The sequence below is a fragment of the Lissotriton vulgaris genome, chromosome 9 (assembly GCF_964263255.1).
Source record: "Lissotriton vulgaris chromosome 9, aLisVul1.2, whole genome shotgun sequence".
NCBI lineage: Eukaryota > Metazoa > Chordata > Amphibia > Caudata > Salamandridae > Lissotriton > Lissotriton vulgaris.
Genome location: NC_141697.1, coordinates 1,188,617,466 through 1,188,640,090, shown reverse-complemented (window position 1 = coordinate 1,188,640,090; position 22,625 = coordinate 1,188,617,466). Strand labels below are relative to the sequence as shown.

The 22,625-nt window shown below is 49.5% G+C and overlaps 1 protein-coding gene across 1 annotated transcript in view; it reads left to right on the top strand.

Moving 5' to 3' along the window:
• NR2C2 (nuclear receptor subfamily 2 group C member 2) overlaps positions 1-22,625 on the top strand; it is a 331,335-nt gene that overhangs the window by 175,671 nt on the left and 133,039 nt on the right. Inside the window, exons 7-8 of the mRNA XM_086939253.1 lie at positions 12,215-12,308; positions 12,482-12,612. Of these exons, the coding sequence (XP_086795379.1) occupies positions 12,215-12,308; positions 12,482-12,612 (225 nt within the window). The remainder of the gene's footprint in view (positions 1-12,214; positions 12,309-12,481; positions 12,613-22,625) is intronic.

Below are 22,625 nucleotides of genomic sequence, written 5' to 3'. Positions count from 1 at the left end.
GGTCCTTTTCCTGTCTTGGCCCTGCGTCATGGAATAAACTTCCTCTGGAACCTCGTTCCATAATTGATCTCCACATTCTTAAGAAGAAATTAAAGACATGGCTCTTTCAACAATCCATACAAGACGATCATTATGGGTGCAGGCTACCTGATTTGGTGCCAGGACACTCTGAGTAGGAGTGCGCTGTACAAATCCAAAAATTAATAATGGTAATATTGGGCCGGTACGACCGACCAATGTGGCCAGATACTGGTGCACTCATAGATCTCATGCCAAAGGATAAACAATCAGCTAAAATAATCTTTTAGGTGGGAGAGAGGTCATCCTCTGAAATAATCGATTGTGCAATGAACAAAGCCTCTACAGGATTTTGGCAGCTGGCAGGGGCCGAAGTTCTAAAGCATCAAGGATTGCTCAAAACAATCTCTTTCCGGCGAAAGGTCAGTTAAAAGAAAATCATGGACTTGTCTTACGATGGGGAAGCGCTTTTTGGTAAGCATGTAGATGAGGCATTGCAAGGCAGATGCAGACACAGCAAAGTCATTCGGAATGCTGCCGTTTCTCAAGGTGCCATTTCTAGGAGCATGTGGAAGAGGTTTCTAAAGGGGGTTATCATTGCTTTCAATAGCCCTATCAACAACAGCAGTAATATCGTCCTACAACAAGCAAGGGCTTGGGTGAAAACGGACCCCTCAGGGCAGAGAAGCCAATAGAAAACATTAGCCTCTCTCAGGTGTCCGCTGCACCTAACTCTGTACCAGCCGCAGATGCAAACATTTCCAATTTCTCCCAGACCTAGAGGCAAATAACAGCAGACGGATGGGTATTAGACCTTATCACCTATGGTCCTTCACTGAAATTTGTCAAATGACGACCAACAGCTCCACCAAAGGAGGCGCACCCACCTCGTCTTCACTTACTCAGAAAAGAAGCCCTCACCATGCTAGCCAAAGGAGCAATAGAAAAAAATCCCCAACACCAGAAGGGTATGGGTTTCTGCTCCTGTTTTTGCATAATCAAAAAAACTGGGGTATTGCGATCCAACCTAGACCTCCGAAAGTTAAACAAGTATCTATGCAAGCAATCCATTCGCATAGTCACCCTTTCTGACATCCTGCATCTCCTAAATCATGAAAACCCCATGACAACTCTAGATTTAAAGGATTCATACTTCCACATTCCCATACATCCTAAACATTGAAAATGCCTACGCTTCACTGTAGCCGGCATCCATTACCAATTCAAAGTCCTCCCATTTGTCCTCAAGCCAACTCTTCGCATTTTTACCAAATGCCTAGTCCCTGTGGCAGACTCTCTTAGGACGGTCTTCAGGTATTTCCCTACCTAGACGACTGGTTGATAAAAGCACCAACCGCATATTAAGCGTCCATGGTCACAGAGGCTTGTCTACAATTGTTTTGCAAACTTGGTCTCACTGTAAATCATCAAAGTCATCCCCTACTCCATCCAAGAAGATAAGTTTCCTGGGTGCAGCTGAAGATACAGTCAAAAACAACGCCTTTATCTCCCAAGACAGGCAACAAAGGCTCAAGGAACTGGCTATAAATCTTTCCAGAAAAGTCAGTTTTAGTGGCTCTGTTTGTGTTACTTTTGGGCACGAAGTACTCAGATATCAATCTGGTCCCTCTTGCATGTCTGAAAATAAGACCATTACAGGAAGAGCTACAAAAGCACTGGGCTCCAACAGAAGGATCTTTCGAGGACCTTGTAAATGTCACACCAGGCATGCAGGAAGCACTAGCCTGGTGGTCCCAAGCCTCCCATCTCTCAAAGGGCCTCACGTTCTTGCCTCAAAAACCCAACTTCGTAGTAACTAGGGATGCCTCCCTAGAGGGCTAGGACAGGCATCTGCAAGACCTGCAAATTCAAAGAAAGTGGTCTCCGCTACAGAAGATCTCATGCATATCAATCTCTTGGTGCTCATAGCCATGTGACACAGTCTCTAAGCATTCCTACCAAGGATAGCAGGTTCTTCAGTGTTAGTGCACACAGACAATACCACCAGCATGCTCTACCTGAACCAGCAAGTGGGCACAAGATAGCTGACACTTTCCACACATTCCTTTCAAACGTCTCCAACTACATTTGCGTTCACCATTCGTTCAGTTGATTCACCTTGTTGACACACTGCTCCATACCCTTCTCCTCCTTCCCATTCCTTTCCCTACTCAGTCCTCCTGAACCTCTCCCCATTCCGTGCTCTACGTAAAGTGTTTAGTTCTATGTAAAGCACTTTAATGCCTGTTCAGGTGACAAGGCACTATACTAATACTTAGAATAAATAAAATAAATATCTGTATCTTGTTGTATAAAATTGGGTATTGTTAGAACTGGCTATTTCTGGTAGGCTAAGGCTGACGCCAAAGCCAGGCAGAAACCACCATTCTAGTCAGGGCAAGGAAGTCACACGCCAAGATAACCCCTGCTCACCCCCTTGGTAGCTTGGCACAAGCAGTAAGGCTAAACTCGGAGGCAATGTGTAAAGCATTTGCGCCAGCGCACAACAGCAACAACATACTAGGCACACCACAAAAGAGACTCCACACAATCTTATTATAATAATTACTTTTGTATTGTAAAAACACATCAGATAAAATCACACATGTACATTGTGCCAACTGGCACGGGCAACATTCATAAGGGATTATTAACAAGACAGGGCCACTTGGGCCACTGTCAGAATCAGATATAGTACTTCTAGAATAAGAAATAATAAACATAAAAGGGTAATCACAAAGATCACAACCAGTATCCACTGGTAACAGGAACCAGGACCTTACTAGGACCACCTGTACTAAAAAGGACAACCACCTAAGAATAAAATACATTTAGGGGTATACCAGAACACATGATGCATGAACCACATTCAGAGGAGTAATAAAGAGAAACACATGATGCCATAAACATTCAGAGGTGTTAAGAATAAAGCACATGATGCAATAAAATACATTCAGGGGTGCAGCGCAAGAAGACACATGATGACTAAATATTCAGAGGTGCAGCGCATGGAAAGAAAGACACATGATGCCTAAAAACATTCAGAGGTGCCAGAACAACACAATAGCTCAAAAACACACAGTAGGCAATTACTATTAAAACCATAGAAATCACATTGCGCATAACTTACATAAGCCACCACTTGTGGCAGTTTCCTAGGCCAACTGGCCTTGTGGGGCAAGGATGCCCTGAGTCCAATGTCATAGCGCGCTGCCATGCAGCGCCAGTCACAAAGTACAAAAGCCTAAACGTGGCAGCTGCCCACAAAGTGCTGGGCAGCTGGGGAATCACAAACTGTGGCAGGGGCTCTGAAATAAAGGGGTGCCCCTTGAGCACAAACTGCGCCACATTGAGCCACACAGGCTCTGAAACTACTGTGCACCCAGCGTTGGAGCCTCTCAGGACTCTAAATACAATGGTGCCCCCATGAGCCTCACCGGATTCTAACCCTAACACTCGGAGGCAGGAAGGGGTGGGCAACGGCAATGTGCCCCGACGCCCCCTCGTAACTAAAATGGCCCCCAAGAGCCAAACAGGCTCTTAAACAAAATAGGGCCCCTCTGAGCCTCTCTGGGCTCATACACGTTGGGGCGACCCACTGCCAACCGGGGCCGCCCTTGAAGCCTTCATGGCTTCATACTGTCAAAGAGCGCGGGCTCGCGCTACTGGGGGGGGGGGGGGCGGACACCGACAATGTGTCCCGGTGCCCCTCCCCTTGGTACGCCCCACTCACCGGCAGCTCCCTTTGCTCTCGCCGGTCTTCGGTGCGGCGGGGGCGGCTCGGCAGCATCTGAGGAGCTCCTGCTCCTCGCAGACTCTTTGCTTTGCCCGGTCCCCCGTCTCAGGACCGGGACTCAGGGTGGAGCCAGCAAGGCTCCCGGCGGCAGTCTCTTCTCTCTGCGGCGGGGGCAGGCACCGACAATGTGCCTCGCGCCCCCCTCCGCGACCGCTCCGCTCCGCTCCGCTCCGCTCCTCCAGGGCTCCCTCAGCAATTGGAGCCCTGCACCGGCGACACCAGCCGCCATCTATCGGGCCCTTCTTCCTGCGGCGTCCTCCTCACCCGGCAGCTTCTCTCCTCCTCTCTGCTGCGGGGGCGGGACTTCCGGCCGGCCGCGCTGGGATTGGCCGGCCGGCCAACCACTTCCGGGTCGCCGCGTGTAGCGCGGCGGCCCTCTCTAGACAGGCAGGCGGGCAGGCAAAGTTTTCCGAGGAGTGGGCTCCCTCGTGGAAAGTAAAATATCGCAGCAAGGTCCCTGGCAGGGTAGGCACCTGCCAGAGGGCAAACTAATAAAAAATAAGCGAGGTGGGCACTCGCAGAACGGCAACTGCCAAACCTCACGCAAAATGCGTGCAACGAAATGCCCGCAAACCGGCAAAAATCGCTTTCAAGCGCTAAAGCACAAAGTACAGCGCTTCCAGGCGCTTTAGGCTATAATAAGCCTTAGCCAAAGGGCAAAGTCTCCAGCAGCAAGGTCCTTCCAGAAATGCAGCTCCGCCATGCTGCAAAAAGGAACCAGAGAGTCCCAGGGGGCAAAGCAAAGTCCCCCCCCTCAGCCCAGCAAGGCAGAGGGGTCCCCCAGGAGTCCAGGAAAGTCCATCAGAGGTCCAGGGGATGGGCCGGGCCCAGGGATTCCCCTGAGCCCCAGCAGCAGCATGCCCCTGGCAGATTCAAGTTAGAAACAAGAACATTTTGGAAGGGGGCACAGCCCCTTCTTATACAGCCAAAAGTCTTTGAAGTCCTTTGAAGTCCTTTGAAGCAGGCAGTGTGAGAACCAGCTAGAACTGGTTATAGGGAAGTCCCCTCAGTATCAGGGACAGAGGTGACAGTCGCCCAGCGGGAGGTGGAGCCAGCTTTGTAGTTAGGCAGGCACAGCCCTTCACTATCAGGTGCCATCTCCTCCCACTTCCCTGGCAGCAGATGCTGCCTTTCATCCATGGGCTGACTTCAGACAACCTCCTGGGCTCTCCAGCCCCTGTCATCCTCAAACCAGACAGTCAATCCACAAGCAGGCCCAGGCACTCTGGGCCAGGCTCTCCAGCCAATCACACGCCAGACACAACTTACACAAATATGCCAACTTCCAAAAGTAGTACTTCTAGACTAGACACAGTCATGCCGCATATATCATTTTGCAGCATTCAGTCTCACGAGTTCGTAAATACCAAACTCGTCCCTGCACTCCCCACACATCAGGAACTACCATGGGCATACATATTCCCCATTCATTCCTATGGGAGGGCAGGTCACTCACCATTCATTCACAGAGAGCTCAAGCATTTTGCACTGTACCACAGTGAAAAAGTGCGCAGAGGCCTAAAATCACCACCACCAGGTTCCAGAAACAGGCTAGGAAAAAGTAAAAAGTCTGGGGGTGAACCTGCCCAAAGGGTCGGGTCCAACACAACCCCCTTCCAGCCAAAACGCAGGGTAGACCAATCACTCCACTGATGGGCTTCCTTGCTTTGGGCGACAAAACACGGACCTGCACGGCAGGGACACCCTCCGGTTTTACGCCACTCTGAACCCACCTGGTTACCTCCAAACAATAACTCTCTGACACAACTAGGATACCACACTGGTACTTCCTAGTCATCCACAGCCAAGACCAGGCCATAGGCCATTTAAATCACAGGTCCTAACTAATCTACAGAGTGGGGGGCAGTAACCCCTGGCACACAATAGCCATTCTCCACTCTTCCTCTCAGTGTAGCTACAACTACCACTGATCCAACAACCTAGGGTCCACACCCCCAGGCTGACCAGAGGTCACGGGCAAGAATGCCCCACCCTACCTCTACTTCTGGGTTTCCACACCCTCACAGAGAAGCACTCACCAGAAAACAATTCTCCTACCAGATAAGGACCTCACTCCATCACTGGTCTACCACCTGGAAACTATTCCACTTCTGAGGTACAAAGCACACAGCACAGTTCCTCTTCAAGCAGGTGGGGGGGACACAGCACACAGCAAAGCCCCCTTTCCTCTACCTTGGTGGAAACAACAAACTGCAGGTGAGCCCCAGAACACACAGCAAGGGCAGCCCCCTCAGTCTCTTCAGCTGATCCACTTTGGCAGAGATTCCTCTTGACCTAGATGTTTCCTAATCTCCCAACCTAAGATCTAAACCCTCAGGTTACACCGGGGTCAGAAGTAAGGACACCATCCCTCTGCACCCCCTTCCAGTTCCATGACTACAGGCCCAGTATGTCTCAGGCTAGACAGAGCACACGCCAGCGGCGTATCAGCGACACATTCTCCTCCAGTACTCCCTATCACAGGGTGATTCTCAGTATGTCCCAGGCTAGACAGAGCACACGCCAGCGGCGTATCAGTGACACACTTTCCTTCAGTACTCCTTCCAGGTCAGGCCACAACCCCAACCCGGCTTTCCCCCCTCCTCGGGGAACCACCTCCAGAGGCCCCACAAATGGTCAAGCACTCTAGACGGTCAAATGCTCAGCGAGCCAGGACTTCTGCACCCTCCACTTAGGAGCAGTACTGCCCTACACTAGGACCACCGGAGTTCTGGTTACAGACACTCCCCGTCCTCTAGACACCGGAAGATCCTCCTCAAATGACCTATGTACAGCTTAGGCCCCTGACCTGGCGCTCCCTTAGGGAACCCTCCAGGCCCTGAGATAGGGTTTCAGGCCAACGTGGGACACACCGTCCCACACTCACTCCGCCTCCACTGAGACAGGGCGTGAGCCCCTACACCCCTACCATACTACTGGGACCTAGCTGGGTTACACATGAACCTCAGGAGCGGTACTGCCCAACACTAGGACCGCCGGAGTTCTGGTTACAGACACTCCCCGTCCTCTAGACACAGGAAGATCCTCCTCAAATGACCTATGTACAGCTTAGGCCCCTGACCTGGCGCTCCCTTAGGGAACCCTCCAGGCCCTGAGATAGGGTTTCAGGCCAACGTGGGACACACCGTCCCACACTCACTCCGCCTCCACTGAGACAGGGCGTGAGCCCCTACACCCCTACCATACTACTGGGACCTAGCTGGGTTACACATGAACCTCTTCCCCTTCACAGGATCATCAGGTACACAAGTCACTCCTTTTGGAACCACTCCCTAATGCCTCTGCAAGACATCTAGCACACCGCCAGACATCCACCTTCTTGTCCAGTGCCTCTGCAGGACCTCCTGCACACCACCAGAGGTACACCTCACATGCAAGCTCCTTAAAAAAAACTCACATCAATTCCTCCAGTTCAAAACACCACTTATCCACACACTCCCCCTCCAGACTAGTGAGACAGTTCCTCACTGCCTCTGACTCACAACCTGTACCCCTCTTACTGAGCACCAGGCACCATACTCTGGGAACTGGGAATGGGACTTCACACGCACTGGACACATTTAAGCTGCCATCACTGGATCCTACCACACTGGGGAATCCAGACACACACACTACAATCAGGGAACAACCACCCTCCTGAGCTAGTCTTTTCTCCTCACACTCCCTCTCTTCCATCTACCCACACAGGGACAGGATTTGGGATTGGACACTGGACCCAGCAAGGGATTCCTAATCTATGGGAACCTCCCCCTCTACTGGTGTCCTGCCCTGTCACTTTCTCTCATCTGCCACTAAATCTAAAGTGCAGAAACACATTTGCAAATGACACTATGAGGAAAAAAATCAAAAACAATAATCCCAAACATGTGACTATCTGAAAAAAACAATTGCAGAGTTTTGTAATGTAGCCAGTTGTCGCTATGGCACTGCGCAAACACAAGTCCAAATCCGCACCGCTGACCAACAATGTTAGAACTGGCTATTCCTGGTAGGCTAAGGCTGACGCCAAAGCCAGGCAGAAACCACCATTCTAGTCAGGGCAAGGAAGTCACACGCCAAGATAACCCCTGCTCACCCCCTTGGTAGCTTGGCACAAGCAGTAAGGCTAAACTCTGAGGCAATGTGTAAAGCATTTGCCCAGCGCACAACAGCAACAACATACTAGGCACACCACAAAAGAGACTCCACACAATCTTATTATAAAAATAACTTTTGTATTGTAAAAACACATCAGATAAAATCACACATGTACATTGTGCCAATTGGCACGGGCAAAATTCATAAGGGATTATTTACAAGACAGGGCCACATGGGCCACTGTCAGAATCAGATATAGTACTTCTAGAATAAGAAATAATAAACATAAAAGGGTAATCACAAAGATCACAACCAGTATCCACTGGTAACAGGAACCAGGACCTTACTAGGACCACCTGTACTAAAAAGGACAACCACCTAAGAATAAAATACATTTAGGGGTATACCAGAACACATTACCCATGATGCATGAACCACATTCAGAGGAGTAATAAAGAGAAACCCATGATGCCATAAACATTCAGAGGTGTTAAGAATAAAGCACATGATGCAATAAAATACATTCAGGGGTGCAGCGCAAGAAGACACATGATGACTAAACATTCAGAGGTGCAGCGCATGGAAACAAAGACACATGATGCCTAAAAACATTCAGAGGTGCCAGAACAACACAATAGCGCAAAAACACACAGTAGGCAATTACTATTAACACCATAGAAATCACATTGCGCATAACTTACATAAGCCACCACTTGTGGCAGTTCCCTAGGCCAACTGGCCTTGTGGGGCAAGGATGCCCTGAGTCCAATGTCAGAGCGCGCTGCCATTCAGCGCCAGTCACAAAGTACAAAAGCCTAAACGTGGCAGCTGCCCACAAAGTGCTGGGCAGCTGGGGAATCACAAACTGTGGCAGGGGCTCTGAAATAAAGGGGTGCCCCTTGAGCACAAACTGCGCCACATTGAGCCACACAGGCTCTGAAACTACTGTGCACCCAGCGTTGGAGCCTCTCAGGGCTCTAAATACAATGGTGCCCCCATGAGCCTCACCGGACTCTAACCCTAACACACGGAGGCAGGAGGGGACGGGCACCGGTAATGTGCCCCGACGCCCCCTCGTAACTAAAATGGCCCCCAAGAGCCAAACAGGCTCTTAAACAAAATAGGGCCCCTCTGAGCCTCTCTGGGCTCATACACGTTGGGGCGACCCACTGCCAACCGGGGCCGCCCTTGAAGCCTTCATGGCTTCATACTGTCAAAGAGCGCGGGCTCGCGCTACTGGGGGGGGCGGACACCGACAATGTGTCCCGGTGCCCCTCCCCTTGGTACGCCCCACTCACCGGCAGCTCCCTTTGCTCTCGCCGGTCTTCGGTGCGGCGGGGGCGGCTCAGCAGCATCTGAGGAGCTCCTGCTCCTCGCAGACTCTCTTTGCTTTGCCCGGTCCCCCGTCTCGGGACCGGGACTCAGGGTGGAGCCAGCAAGGCTCCCGGCGGCAGTCTCTTCTCTCTGCGGCGGGGGCAGGCAGCGGCAATGTGCCTCGCGCCCCCTCCGCGACCGCTCCGCTCCGCTCCTCCAGGGCTCCCTCAGCAATGGGAGCCCTGCACCGGCGACACCAGCCGCCCTCTATCGGGCCCTTCTTCCTGCGGCGTCCTCCTCACCCGGCAGCTTCTCTCCTCCTCTCTGCTGCGGGGGCGGGACTTCCGGACGGCCGCGCTGGGATTGGCCGGCCGGCCAACCACTTCCGGGTCGCCGCGGGCAGCGCGCCGGCCCTCTCTAGACAGGCAGGCGGGCAGGCAAAGTTTCCCGAGGAGTGGGCTCCCTCGTGGAAAGTAAAATATCGCGGCAAGGTCCCTGGCAGGGTAGGCACCTGCCAGAGGGCAAACTAATCAAAAATAAGCGAGGTGGGCACTCGCAGAACGGCAACTGCCAAACCTCACGCAAAATGCGTGCAACGAAATGCCCGCAAACCGGCAAAAATCGCTTTCAAGCGCTAAAGCACAAAGTACAGCGCTTCCAGGCGCTTTAGGCTATAATAAGCCTTAGCCAAAGGGCAAAGTCTCCAGCAGCAAGGTCCTTCCAGAAATGCAGCTCCGCCATGCTGCAAAAAGGAACCAGAGAGTCCCAGGGGGCAAAGCAAAGTCCCCCCCTCAGCCCAGCAAGGCAGAGGGGTCCCCCAGGAGTCCAGGAAAGTCCATCAGAGGTCCAGGGGATGGGCCGGGCCCAGGGATTCCCCTGAGCCCCAGCAGCAGCATGCCCCTGGCAGATTCAAGTTAGAAACAAGAACATTTTGGAAGGGGGCACAGCCCCTTCTTATACAGCCAAAAGTCTTTGAAGTCCTTTGAAGTCCTTTGAAGCAGGCAGTGTGAGAACCAGCTAGAACTGGTTATAGGGAAGTCCCCTCAGTATCAGGGACAGAGGTGACAGTCACCCAGCGGGAGGTGGAGCCAGCTTTGTAGTTAGGCAGGCACAGCCCTTCACTATCAGGTGCCATCTCCTCCCACTTCCCTGGCAGCAGATGCTGCCTTTCATCCATGGGCTGACTTCAGACAACCTCTTGGGCTCTCCAGCCCCTGTCATCCTCAAACCAGACAGTCAATCCACAAGCAGGCCCAGGCACTCTGGGCCAGGCTCACCAGCCAATCACACGCCAGACACAACTTACACAAATATGCCAACTTCCAAAAGTAGTACTTCTAGACTAGACACAGTCATGCCGCATATATCATTTTGCAGCATTCAGTCTCACGAGTTCGTACATACCAAACTCGCCCCTGCACTCCCCACACATCAGGAACTACCATGGGCATACATATTCCCCATTCATTCCTATGGGAGGGCAGGTCACTCACCATTCATTCACAGAGAGCTCAAGCACTTTGCACTGTACCACAGTGAAAAAGTGCGCAGAGGCCTAAAATCACCACCACCAGGTTCCAGAAACAGGCTAGGAAAAAGCAAAAAGTCTGGGGGCGAACCTGCCCAAAGGGCCGGGTCCAACAGGTATTAATACATAAGGCTCTCTGGAAACAAAAATATCAATAGAAGCTTACATACTTTCAAAATATTTAATCTTTATTCAGCCAAACTACCAATAATCCCCAAATTACCTAACCCTTGCGCCTACCACTGCTGCCTTTTACTTGGTAAATCGTACTTTTAGTTTCACATGTGTAACACAAGCTAATTCATCAGTATTCAAATCTAGGGCATTTGGTGCCAATTACAATATTTTGGAATGCACAGTTGAGCTGCAACTATGACAGTAAGGCATACCCAAAAGGTGGATTATCTGTATTTTCCTTTAAACAAATTATTATTGTTCAAGTACTGAAAGGTAGTGTGATATACCTTCCTCTATGCTATATCCAGAACAGTTAGAATTTTTCTGACTCCCCATTCACATAATCTGCTAGCTGTATACTATGACATAATGATTGTGTTAATGATATCATTTTAAACTTTCTGTGGTGAGGGCTTCAGACTCAACCTAAATATGTTCGGAATGAAGGTTGGAAGATATTTCTGTGTTAAGCATGCTAGACCTATGAATTGGCAGGTCTTCCTTACTATATGCAATTGGATTTGCAAACAGAGGGCATAAAGCTTTAATACTTACGAACCAAGGTCAGTTTATATTAATACAGTATCTTCATAATAGAACATTTAGCAGTGTTGAAATCTGATCTATATATCTTCAAATGTAAAATATTTTGTATAAAATAAAGAGCCTGTCACGCCAGAACTAACATCCAGCCCATACCACTTTGAATTTGACTTGTTTAGAATAATTTGGGTTTAAAACCTTCTGATCTTTCAATCCTTAATATAATTTTGAGTAGTCTTCTGTGATCCTGTGGAAACCATGGTTGCACCCTAACAATTCTAAATATAACAGAGAATTGTGTGACATAAGGTTACAAATAGAGATAAGTAACTTTGCATGCCTCGACATAAGAGTACCTACTTTTGTTGAACGTTTTCTATTAAATAGCACTTGGAGAATATTGAGTTACGATTTACCAAGGATATGATGAATAAAGCAAATTGTTAAAAGTATTCAGATATTAAAGTAAATGTTGTGGGTAAAGTAAATTAATCCCAGTTAATTCTAAGCAATTTAGAATTGCTCTTTTAGTATGGAAGGTTTAGATACACATTTGAAGTCTTGTGACATTTCTCCAACAGTCATAGCCTCTAGTATTATAAAATAGATCCCCAGCAAACTGTCTCTTTGCAGTAGATAAAAGTTTGCAGTTGATGCTTGCTCTTATAAATGTATTGGTTGTGATGTTCCACAGTATAACCCCCTTTTTCATTATGTAATTAATTTGATGTATCCATCAGGCAGACAGGAATTCTTGATTCTGGGATGCTTGTGAATATTCAGCAGCCCTTAATACGCGAGGATGGCACCGTTCATCTGACTTCAGACTGCAAGGTAATATCTTCTTTGTACAGAACAGTAAATGTGTTATAAATCAACCAAAATGTTTTGATCAAATATTGTTCCTGATTGTCCTATCCGCTTAACAATTTTAGGAGTGCCTATTTTACATAAACCTGTTAAACATTTCAAGTCCTTTCAGTATTTTTCTTTTTCATTCTTAACAGGCAGAGACAAGCCAGGGGGCATTAGGGACTTTGGCAAATGTTGTGACATCCCTTGCCAACCTCAGTGAGTCATTCAATGGGGACACTTCAGAAAGCCACGACGAGGACCAATCCGCAAGTGAGATCACTCGGTATGCTACTTGAATACTCTCGCGATTTCTAACCTTGTAACAACTGATCATTCAAACAGTATTCGTAGTAGAGTGGTGTCATGCATAGTCAAATAACAGACATAATGTAACTATGAGTCTGTTGTGAAGAACACTGTGTGGTAATGACAATACTCCTACTTCCCAACCCACCTTCCACAAAACTGATGGGAATTTCATCCCAGTGTTAGGAGAGACTTGAGTGTTTTTGCACAACACAAGTAGTTACATTTGAAAGCATGAGCAAATGAAAGGCCCCTCCCAAATCAAGGTCTCACCCCAAATTCTTCCTCATTCACCTTTTAGCTCTCTCGTTTGAGACAGTTTCAACCATCTCACCAAACTATTTTTCTTGACCAAAACGTCCTACATGATATAATACATGGAGGGACTTTTAGTAGACTTCCCCCGTTTGTCTGTTTAATTCTATGTCCTTTTTTGATAATTTCTGTTCTTTGCCATAGACAAGATAACAAGCACGTATGCGCCTCCTATGTCACGTATAACTCTTCAACTTGTTTCTTCTAAATCCGTCACAGTGGCTACATGGGCTCAGACAAAATCCTTTTAAAGCAGTGTTTTGGTTTCCCTTGATGTCACTAGATGACACCTAGCTCTTTTCTTGCCATTTCCAAATGTAGAAAAGATTGTTTGTAGCTTGTGTGGCTGTAGATACATATGCTTTTCATACTACAGCCATCTAGAGTTGGGCTTGGACTGTTACAACTTGTTTTTCGTCAAAGAAGTAGTTTTTTCTTCAAAAAGTATTTAGTCAGAAGGTCTCAGTGATTCCTTCTCTTATAGCGAAGGTGCATGGGCACCGACTACGTTTTCTTTTTTTTGTTCTCCGCTAATTGGGTTTACACATATTTCAAGTTGCTCATGGTATCACGCAGAAGCGCAATAACGGATTGTCCAATCCTGTGCTTTGCTTTGAAAAGGAAAAGCACTTTTATACACATTAAATCTAAATACTACACATTGAATAATGGCCTGGTACAATTTAGTGAACTTGGTGCCGGAACTGTTTGCTCCTCAGTCATAGTCATATTCCTCGCTCTTGCGTTCTCCTACTTTCTGGTCGAGTGGTTCTGCTCCTATCAAGGAATAGTGGTTATAGCATGACTTTAGGCTCGGGTGTAGATTATTTTCCTTATGAATTGTTTATTTGCTCAGTCGTTCATGGTTCATGCAGTCTTTCACCATAGTAAGTCCAGAAGGCGTTTATCTGTTGGGCAGCAGTCAGCCATAAGCAGCACGCAGTTTCTCTCCTTCTGGGGGAGATAGCATACTGCGGTTCCGATGCGGCTTCCTTTGGCTACAGTGATGCTGCAACTGAAGAGTGGGAGCAGAAGATGGAGAGCCCTTGGAGTCAGCAAAACAGGTAACCTGGATTGTCCATGGCGCGATGTGGATGGATCTCATTACAGCCACACTCTGGCCAACTTGTGGGTGCTAGGCTTGGCACAGGCTAGACTGCTTGTGCTGGGCCTTGGTCTCTGCGGCCCAAGTGGCACGCTGGCAAGCCTCTATCTACAGATGAGGTCTATCAGTGCAAAGCCGCTGCAATGGTTCTTTGAGTCACAGAGACAGATAAGTTGCTATCACATTTCTTTGGGTCACAGAGGCACAAGGCAGCTGCATTTGCAATCCTAAAGGAAGTGGCATTGGGCAGCTGTGATTCTGTGGCTCCCATCTGGGACCGCTAATAGTCTATTGCCCACTGACACCTGGAGCACACAGATTACTCTCATCTATATTCCTTCTTGCAGATGCCATCAACACCGGTATTTTACTGCATCTGGCTCATGTGGAAAATCACTCATCCTGTAGGGTTGACAGCCTCTTTCCCTCTCTCCAGACAAGTTGGCCTCTAGGTCTTTAAGCCAGACAAACAGCTTCCTCCAGCAAGTAAAGACTCAGATGATGTCCTCTTACCTCTAGAAACCTGGCTTTCAGGCAGACACTAGCACTGCTGTCCTCTGTGTACTCTGTGGAGCACTCCATTTTGTAATCCTCACTAAAAAGAGATCAGGAAAACGATGAAAGACTGGGGGTCCATTTCACTGGTAATAACAGACTACAGTCCCACTTTTCATCCCCATCATCTATCAGATAGAAATGATACAGAAAGACTAATCCGCAACTCATCTCAGCTAAAGGGCTCAGTATTTTCCTGAGTGGCCCTTGTCTCTTCTTTTCCACTCTAGTGTCTAGGTCTCCTCCCTCCAACTTCAAGAATGTGAGCAATAAGCGTTCACTGTCTGGGAAAACAACATAACCTCTTCTTAAGATATTAGTACTAGGATTCGGGTTGTCTCATTGAAGCCTCCACTCCAGTGACTCTGATAAAAAGGTCTGATCACAATTATGGATTCCCAAAAGAGAGTGAGTGTGTGTGTGTCTGTCTGTCTGTCACTATCCTGGCGATTTCATATATATTGCTCCAACAGAGACTGTCACCTAGTGCGGAAGGGTTACATAATTGAAAGGCCCAGGGAGTCAAAGGCTCAAAAGATCCAGGTTATATAGTCTTTCCTGAAGCACAGTTCTGAGTGGATGAGGCAGAGGTGACCGGGGAGTGTATTCCATGCTTTTGCCCCAAGAATGGCTACAGTGGTTTTTTTTAACCCCCCCCCCCCTCGTTTTACATATAAAAAGAGGGGGTTTAAATAGGTGTGTTGATGAGGACCTAAGGAGGCGTGGGGTAACATAGGGTGTGAATCTAGCTGATAGGTATTTAGGACCTGATGGTGTAAACGCCATGAAGGTGATTACGAGTATCTTGAATAGCACTCTTTTGTGGACGGGTAACCAGTGCAGTGACTTTAGAGCTGCTGAGGAGCAGCGCAGAAGTTTAAGCACCAGATGGGCTGCTGCATGTTGAACAGTCTGGAGCTTTTTAAAAATTGACTTGTTGGCGCCTGCATAAAGGCTGTTACAGTAATCCAGTTTGGAGGTAATAAGGGCTGCAGTCATAGTTTTTCTTGCTGTACTTGGTAGTAAGTCAAATAACTTATTTAGGGATTTTATCAGTGGAAACACTTCCCAGCCACTGCTTGTGGACAAAAGGTGAGAGTCATATCAAGTATCACCCCAAGATTGTTAACTACCTCTACCGTGTTAGGAGGAGGTGGGGGGGGGGGTGTCTATCGGCCACCAGCAACCAGGAGTGAAAGTGTTGGATTTGCCTTTTAGCATGATCTGTTTTTTTAGTATTACACTTCAAGTGGTTACATTTCATCCAGTGAGACAGTTGGAAGTTCTCTTCTGTGCTGGTAGAATGTTTGTCTAACGCTAGGATTAACAGAGTGTAATTAGCTTAAGAGGTGGTTTCAATATTAAATGATGATATAAATTCTATGAAGGAGGCCATATGTGCATTGAGCAACACTCGGCTTGGTGCAGAACACGCGTGCACGGGTTTCTCGGCTGACTGATAGTGTCCAAGAGTGACTACTTGTCTGCGGTTTGTCAGGAAGGATTTCAGCAAGGCCTGGGCCCGATGGGAGATGCCACGGGCCTTCAGATAGTATAGTAGAATGTCATGGGATATAGTATCAAAGGTGGCTGATAAAGCTTAAAGAATTAGCAATGCATTTGTCCCTTCATCCAGAGCAAATTTTAGGGGTTCTTGTGGTAAGTAGTAGTGCAGATTCTGTGGAGTGTGATGGCCTGATACAGAGTATTAGTTTCTTCTAAAAATTTTGTCAGTTGACTATTGACTAGTTTCTCAGTGATTTTACGGAGACAGGGTAATAGGGTGTTGAGCTGGAGGTTGGAAAGAGTGGTAGGATCGGGTAATTGCTTTTTCTGCAGGGGCTTGACTGCAGCAAGTTTCCTATCCGGGGGTACTTCTGAGAGTGAGGAATTAATTATGCTGTTAATGAATGTATTGACTGTGTCGATAAGGGCGTGCAGTACCTCCGGAGGGCAGGGATCCTGACATGCAGGACAGAATGGCTTCACAGGATTATTTCATACTAATCATGTGAAAAGGTTGGAAGTTAAGACCCTCGTTTTAGGATTCTGATAGTAGGTCTATAGCGGGGGAGATGTCTCCTTGAAGTCAGTTTGTAGATTTTGTATTATCTATTCAAAAAAGTCAGCTATTTGATTGCAAAGAGTCTGATGGAGGGATATCATGTTCCAGTTATTTTTGGGTGCTTGAATGATTTCACAATTTTAGAGATAGTTTTTTGATCTGAATCAGTCAGCGTAAGCAGTTTAGTGTAATATAATTGCTTTTCCAATTTAATTTGTTGACAATAGCTTTTAAGGGCCCGTTTGAACTGGATAAGTTCCTCTGGTTCATAGTCTGTTCGCCATCTACGTTCTAGCTGTCTACATTGTAGATGTAGATCTGTCAGCTTTTGAATGCACCAGGGGGATGAGACTTTGTTGGTATGTTTCCTTTTAGACCGACTCTTCCAGGGAGTTGCTGAGCATAGACATCCAGCAATTGAAGTGGTGGGATCTCCTGATGTGTTGGGTCTGAGATTCAGCGCATCAATCCTGAGGTCTCAATTAGCTATCGTTTTGTTCCATTTCCGCACCATTTTAGGGGTTTCATGGATGGGACCAAGTGGGGTGTTGGCGCACTTGCATTTAATCTCAAAGAGTATGAACCCGTAATCTGACCATGATATGGGCACTAAGGCATTAATCTTTAGGGAGCATAGATTTGAGCAGATACCTCTGCACTGTGTGTGCAGGAACATACCAACTGCTCCAGTCCCAAGGTTTCTAGAGTACCTAAAGTTTCTGACTCCGGGTTTGTTCTTTCATTCTAAATACAAGTAGAAATCCCATAAAAGGGTTAAGGTGGAGTATCTGAGAATTAAAGGGCTCAGAGAGTCTCCCAGCAGATCTAAAAAGCGGGAATTTGGACCCGGTGGGCGATAAATCAGAGCTCCCGGGAAGGATGCGGAGCCGTCAACTTGAAAGCAGAAGCCAAGACGTTCCTCCCCTTTCAGGTCTGTGAGTTGAAAATAGAGCATTGAAGTGTATTACGGTATATAATACCAAGTCCTCCTCCCCATGATTCTGGCCTGTCTTGTCTGTGCTCTATGTATTATTAACTGGGATAGTAGTTTGCTACCAGTACAATGAGGGCATGCTTGGTGCGCCTCTCCAGATCACAGAACAGGTCCAGGACCTCACTCATGTCAAGCAACAGGCCTAGGCCTCTGCACAGACACGAGATTAGTATGAGGCTATGGTCAGAAAACCAAATACACTGTGAGTTACTCAGGGCAGGGGATCACACTTGTATCCCCATGCAAGTGACATTCCCATCCCAACAGTAAACATTTTGTGTCTTTTTATCAGGTAAATACAAACTTCATAGCGAATGCCTTAAGTGGTTTAACAGTTTAATTTCATCCAGAAATATTTCTTTCCAGGCCATGCTGTTTTCCAAAAGAGTTATTATTTCACTTTACTGGTGAAATGTATAGTAGCCCCATAAATTGTTTGGCCCTATTCAGAAACATTTACAGATGTATGTATTGAAAGCTGTGCTAGGCGCATGTTCACAGGTGTACTCCTGGTAAGGATCGGGTGACATTTCCTACGATATCCTAATCCCAATGCAGAGTTATATATAGCAGAAAAGTCTGCACGAGGGAAACCATATCCCCTGTACAAACACCTTTTTGTTCGAGGCATATGAGCTGCAGATCTCACACTTAGCATTAGATTGCCATCTGGTGTTGGGCTTGGATGCTTGCACGTTGTTTTTGTCTTGGAAGAAGTCTTTGTAGTCACGAGATAGGTGACTCCTCCCTTGGACGATAGTGCGCATAGGCATCGACTCCATCCTTAGATTGTTTGTTTTTTCAGCCATTGGGTTCGGATGCAACGTTTGCGCTCCGGTTCGAAATCTATATTTCAAATTACTTTGACGCAAAAAGACTTCCATAAACCCTTCAGATTGACTTCGAACATCTTCAGCTTCGACACAACTTTCATCCGCTCGATTCCGGTCGTCGACACGGGCCACTGGGCCTATCCACGCCGTGAGGCCTACGGCTCAAGGAAAGGACGCGATTCAAAAAATGCCCCCAGTGTAGAGCAAAATTCCCGCACAGTGGGCGTGGCTATGCGGGCCAACATGGTGGACGCAACCTAGTAGAGCTCCGTCCCGCTCGTGAATTATCCGCCTAATATCCTGTTCCCCCGATATGCCCTGCTGCCCAGAGAAAAGACACGGTGCGCTAGTCCGAGCTGCTGCGCTCCGGTGACGTTTGCAGAGCGCTGCGGTGCCTGGAGTCGGAGGGAGGAGAAGCGGTGTTCCGCGGCCTGGTCTGGGGTGGAGAAGCCGCGGCCTCGAGTTTCGTGACCCCCCGGGCCCGGCGTGCTGGTGGCGGCTTGAAAGGCGGAGTGAGGCCCAGAGGTATGGATGCTCCCTAAACTCCTGCGCGCCATCTGCGGCCTCAGAGGGACTACTGCTGGGAGCGGACAGCCGCTGTTGTGGCCCGATCCTCTCCTCGTGGCTGAGCTGGGGCCGTTGAAGGGTGAGGCCTGGAGACCTGTGGCGGAGCCGGGTGCTGGATTTTAGCGCCGCCCGAGGTGGCGACTACTGCAGTGGGACTGTTCGTCTGGTGTTCAGGGGGCAGGTCGGCCTTCAGTGGACGCGGCTGAAGAGCTGCGGGGTGTGCCCGGCCTGGAGTGGGGTCCAGCGCAGTCCTGTGCGCAGCAGTGGAGGAAGGTCACCTGGGAGCACGCCGAGACTGGCAGGACATGTGTCGCCTTCCTGGTGCCCGGGCCACGGGATGGATGGGAGCACCGGCGGAGAGGTGAGAGATTGTGAGCCGTAGCTGGTGGCCGGGTGCATTTGGCTGGTGAAAGTTGTGAGTGGCATGGAAGGAGCTGGGGCTGCCCTCCTCACTGGACATCCGGCGGAGTGGGTGCGGGGCATAGATCCTGCCGCCTAGCCAGACGGACTGGCGCTGGTCTTGAGGGGGCACAAGGACTGGGCATCCCTCATTGACTGGCGGTCCCAGAGACGGTGCACTGGTACACACAGGTAGCTGGCCCCTTGTGAGTGTCCCCGTCTACCTTTGGCAATGACGAGAGGCGGGAGTGGTGGAGGGTCGGCGATACATGGGCCTATTGAGAAGTTCACCGGACCAAGTGGAGGCGCCGGAGCCACAGGTGGCCATCAAGATCCTGGGCCGGACAATGCGGCGCTGATGGCAGCTATAACTCAATCTTGAGACATGCTGGACGCGAAAATAGGGGTCGCAGGTGCGGATGTAACCTTGCTGCGTCAGGATATACGCAACGCTGTGGCCCGCATTACGGAGGCAGAAACCAGAATCTCAGGAGTGGAAGACGATGTGGCGGCCCTGAAGCACAGAGTTGCCAGCATGGAGAGTCTCCAGAAAGGCCTAGCGCTCCGAGCGGAGGATGCGGAAGGGCGGGCCCAGCGAAATAACCTGCGCTTCGTTGGATTCCCGGGGGGCTGCGAGAAAGGCAACATGGAGAGTTTCCTGGCCCAGTGGCTGGAGAGCTGGCTTCCTCCGACTCCCTCTCACGATGTTTCATGATAGAGCGAGCACATAGGGCTCTCGTGCAAAAGCCACGGGTGGGGGCCCGTCCTCGGCCGGTGATAGCTAAGCTATTGAACTACCACGACCGGGATACTATCCTACAGCAGGCACGGGCGAAGGATCCCCTCCTATATGAAAATCAGAAGATCATGATTTTCCCTGACTATACAAGACTGGTGCAACAGCAGAGGCAGTCCTTTACAGCGGCCAAGGCACGTCTTCGCGACCTCAAGCTCCCCTATGCCCTACTCTATCCGGCCCGGCTGCGGGTAGTCTTTCAGTCTCGCACCCACTTCTTTGACACCCCAGAGGAATTCTTTTGTTGGACTGATGAGACAGTGAAGGTGAGGGTGCATACCGCCCCGGGCCGGGACTCGGATTCATCATCGAGCGAGGCGAGATTGCGGACTGACAGGGGATTGCGGAGCAAAGGGAATTGGAGATCCAGATCCAGGAGGCGCTCCACCTCGGGTGGAGCTGTGGAGGGGAAGGGGGACGCCCTCGAACCTCCATTAACTGATCCTTGAACTATTGACCTGCAGGCAGCGGAGCTTTGATGTTAAGGTGCCTTTACAGTACATAAGAGGCTGCAGGTGACTTGGTTGTGTACTCATGGTGCTGAGAAGGGGCCGTTGGGTCACATGGTGTACGGCGCTTCCGACTGTTTGAGGCAGTGGGGTGGGTGGGAGATGTATGAGGGGCGGACTTTTCCCCTTGCATAGGGCTTGTTGGGAGGGAGTTGGTTGTATGGGTTGTTTGCAGGGGCTCCATTGGTGCGGACGGTCTTGGGTCTTATGTTTGGGGCCTGGGGCTGTTCCTACCGCAACAGGTACTTCAGTGTTTTTGAGGTATGGGGGTGGTAGTTGGGGGTGGGGGCAGTTTTGGGGGGTGTTCTGTTCGGGTTGAGTCGCACGGCAGCTAGGGAGTCTCAATGGTTCTTATTGTACATGCCTACCGGGCCCACTGTTAGGACATCTAGGACACATGTTCCAAAATGGCGGCTACAGGGATTAGGCCACCGAGCCCTAGAGCGTCCATGCGTGTCATGAGTTGGAATGTGCGAGGAATGCTTGACAAAGTAAAGAGGGGGGCGGTTCTGCGGCAGGCGAAAAAGGGAGGGAGTTGATGTCCTGCTGCTACAAGAAACTCACCTGTTAGGTAATAAGACGCTATGTTTACAGCGGTATGGCTATCAGCAGGTTTACCATGCGGGCTTTGTTAGGTGCTCCAGGGGGGGTGGCCATATTGGTGCATCGCAGACTGTTCTATACTCACTCCACTCAATGGGTGGATCTACAGGGACGGTATGTACTTATTAAGGGGATGATTGGAGAGGAGTCCCTGGTGCTGGGGAGTGTGTATGCCCCACCCCCACTACAGTGGTCACCGGTGGAGAAATTGTTTGCAGTATGGGCGGACATTCCTGAGGCACTAGCGGTGATAGGGGGGGACTGGAATGATGTCATTGACATCCGTTTGGATAGATGTCGACCTGGGGGTGGCCAGGTAGCTGGAACGTCCACCAAAGTAGGAGACATGATCCAGGGATTGGGCTGGGTGGACACGTGGCGTTATTTGCATGCACATAGTCGGGAATATACATTCCTATCAGCGGTCCACAAATCCTTCTCCAGATTAGACTATATTTTTGTCCCTCGAGCAGTCATTGGAAGAGTGGAGTCTGCGGCTATACTGTTGCGTGGGCTGTCGTATCACTCCCCGGTTACGATAGACCTGCTTTTGGACAGGGGGCGGCAGCCCTTCCGATGGCGCCTCTCCACATGGCACCTTCAGCATGAGGAGTATAGGAAACATATGGGGGAAGCTAAAGCACATTATCTGGTTGAAAATGTGGGATCGGTCACGGATGCTGGGATGGTGTGGGAGGCTCTGAAACCCACGCTTCGTGGTGTGGACATTGCTTGGTGTGCGGCTGCCCGGAGGAAGCGTAGAGCAGAGTTAGTGAGGGTCACGGCAGTCATAGAGGCTCTGGAGAGACGCTGTAGCGTAAATGGTGAGAGTCAGGTAGTGAGGCAGCTCCTCTTGACACAGCAGTCTTATGCATCACTACTACTTGATGAGGCGCGACAGGTGTGGCTGGCGACGCGCAGCAGGTTTTATCAATGGGGGGACAAATCCGGGACTATGCTACACCGGCTGTGCCAGAATACGTTCCAGGCACGGACCCTACCGGGGATCCAAGATGCAGCAGGGGCCCTATTCACGGACCCAAAGGAGTTTGCAGAAAGTTTTGCAACATACTATGCCACTCAATATGCCCCTCAGGAGTGCCTCCCTGCGGACTCAGTGGATACATTTCTTGAGGATCTACCTCCACGTGCTGTGTCGGAGGAGGTGCGAGAGCGCCTAGAGCTCCCACTGATGCAGGAGGAGCTGGGTCGGGCCCTGGGGAAGCTCAATACCGGGAAGGCTCCCGGA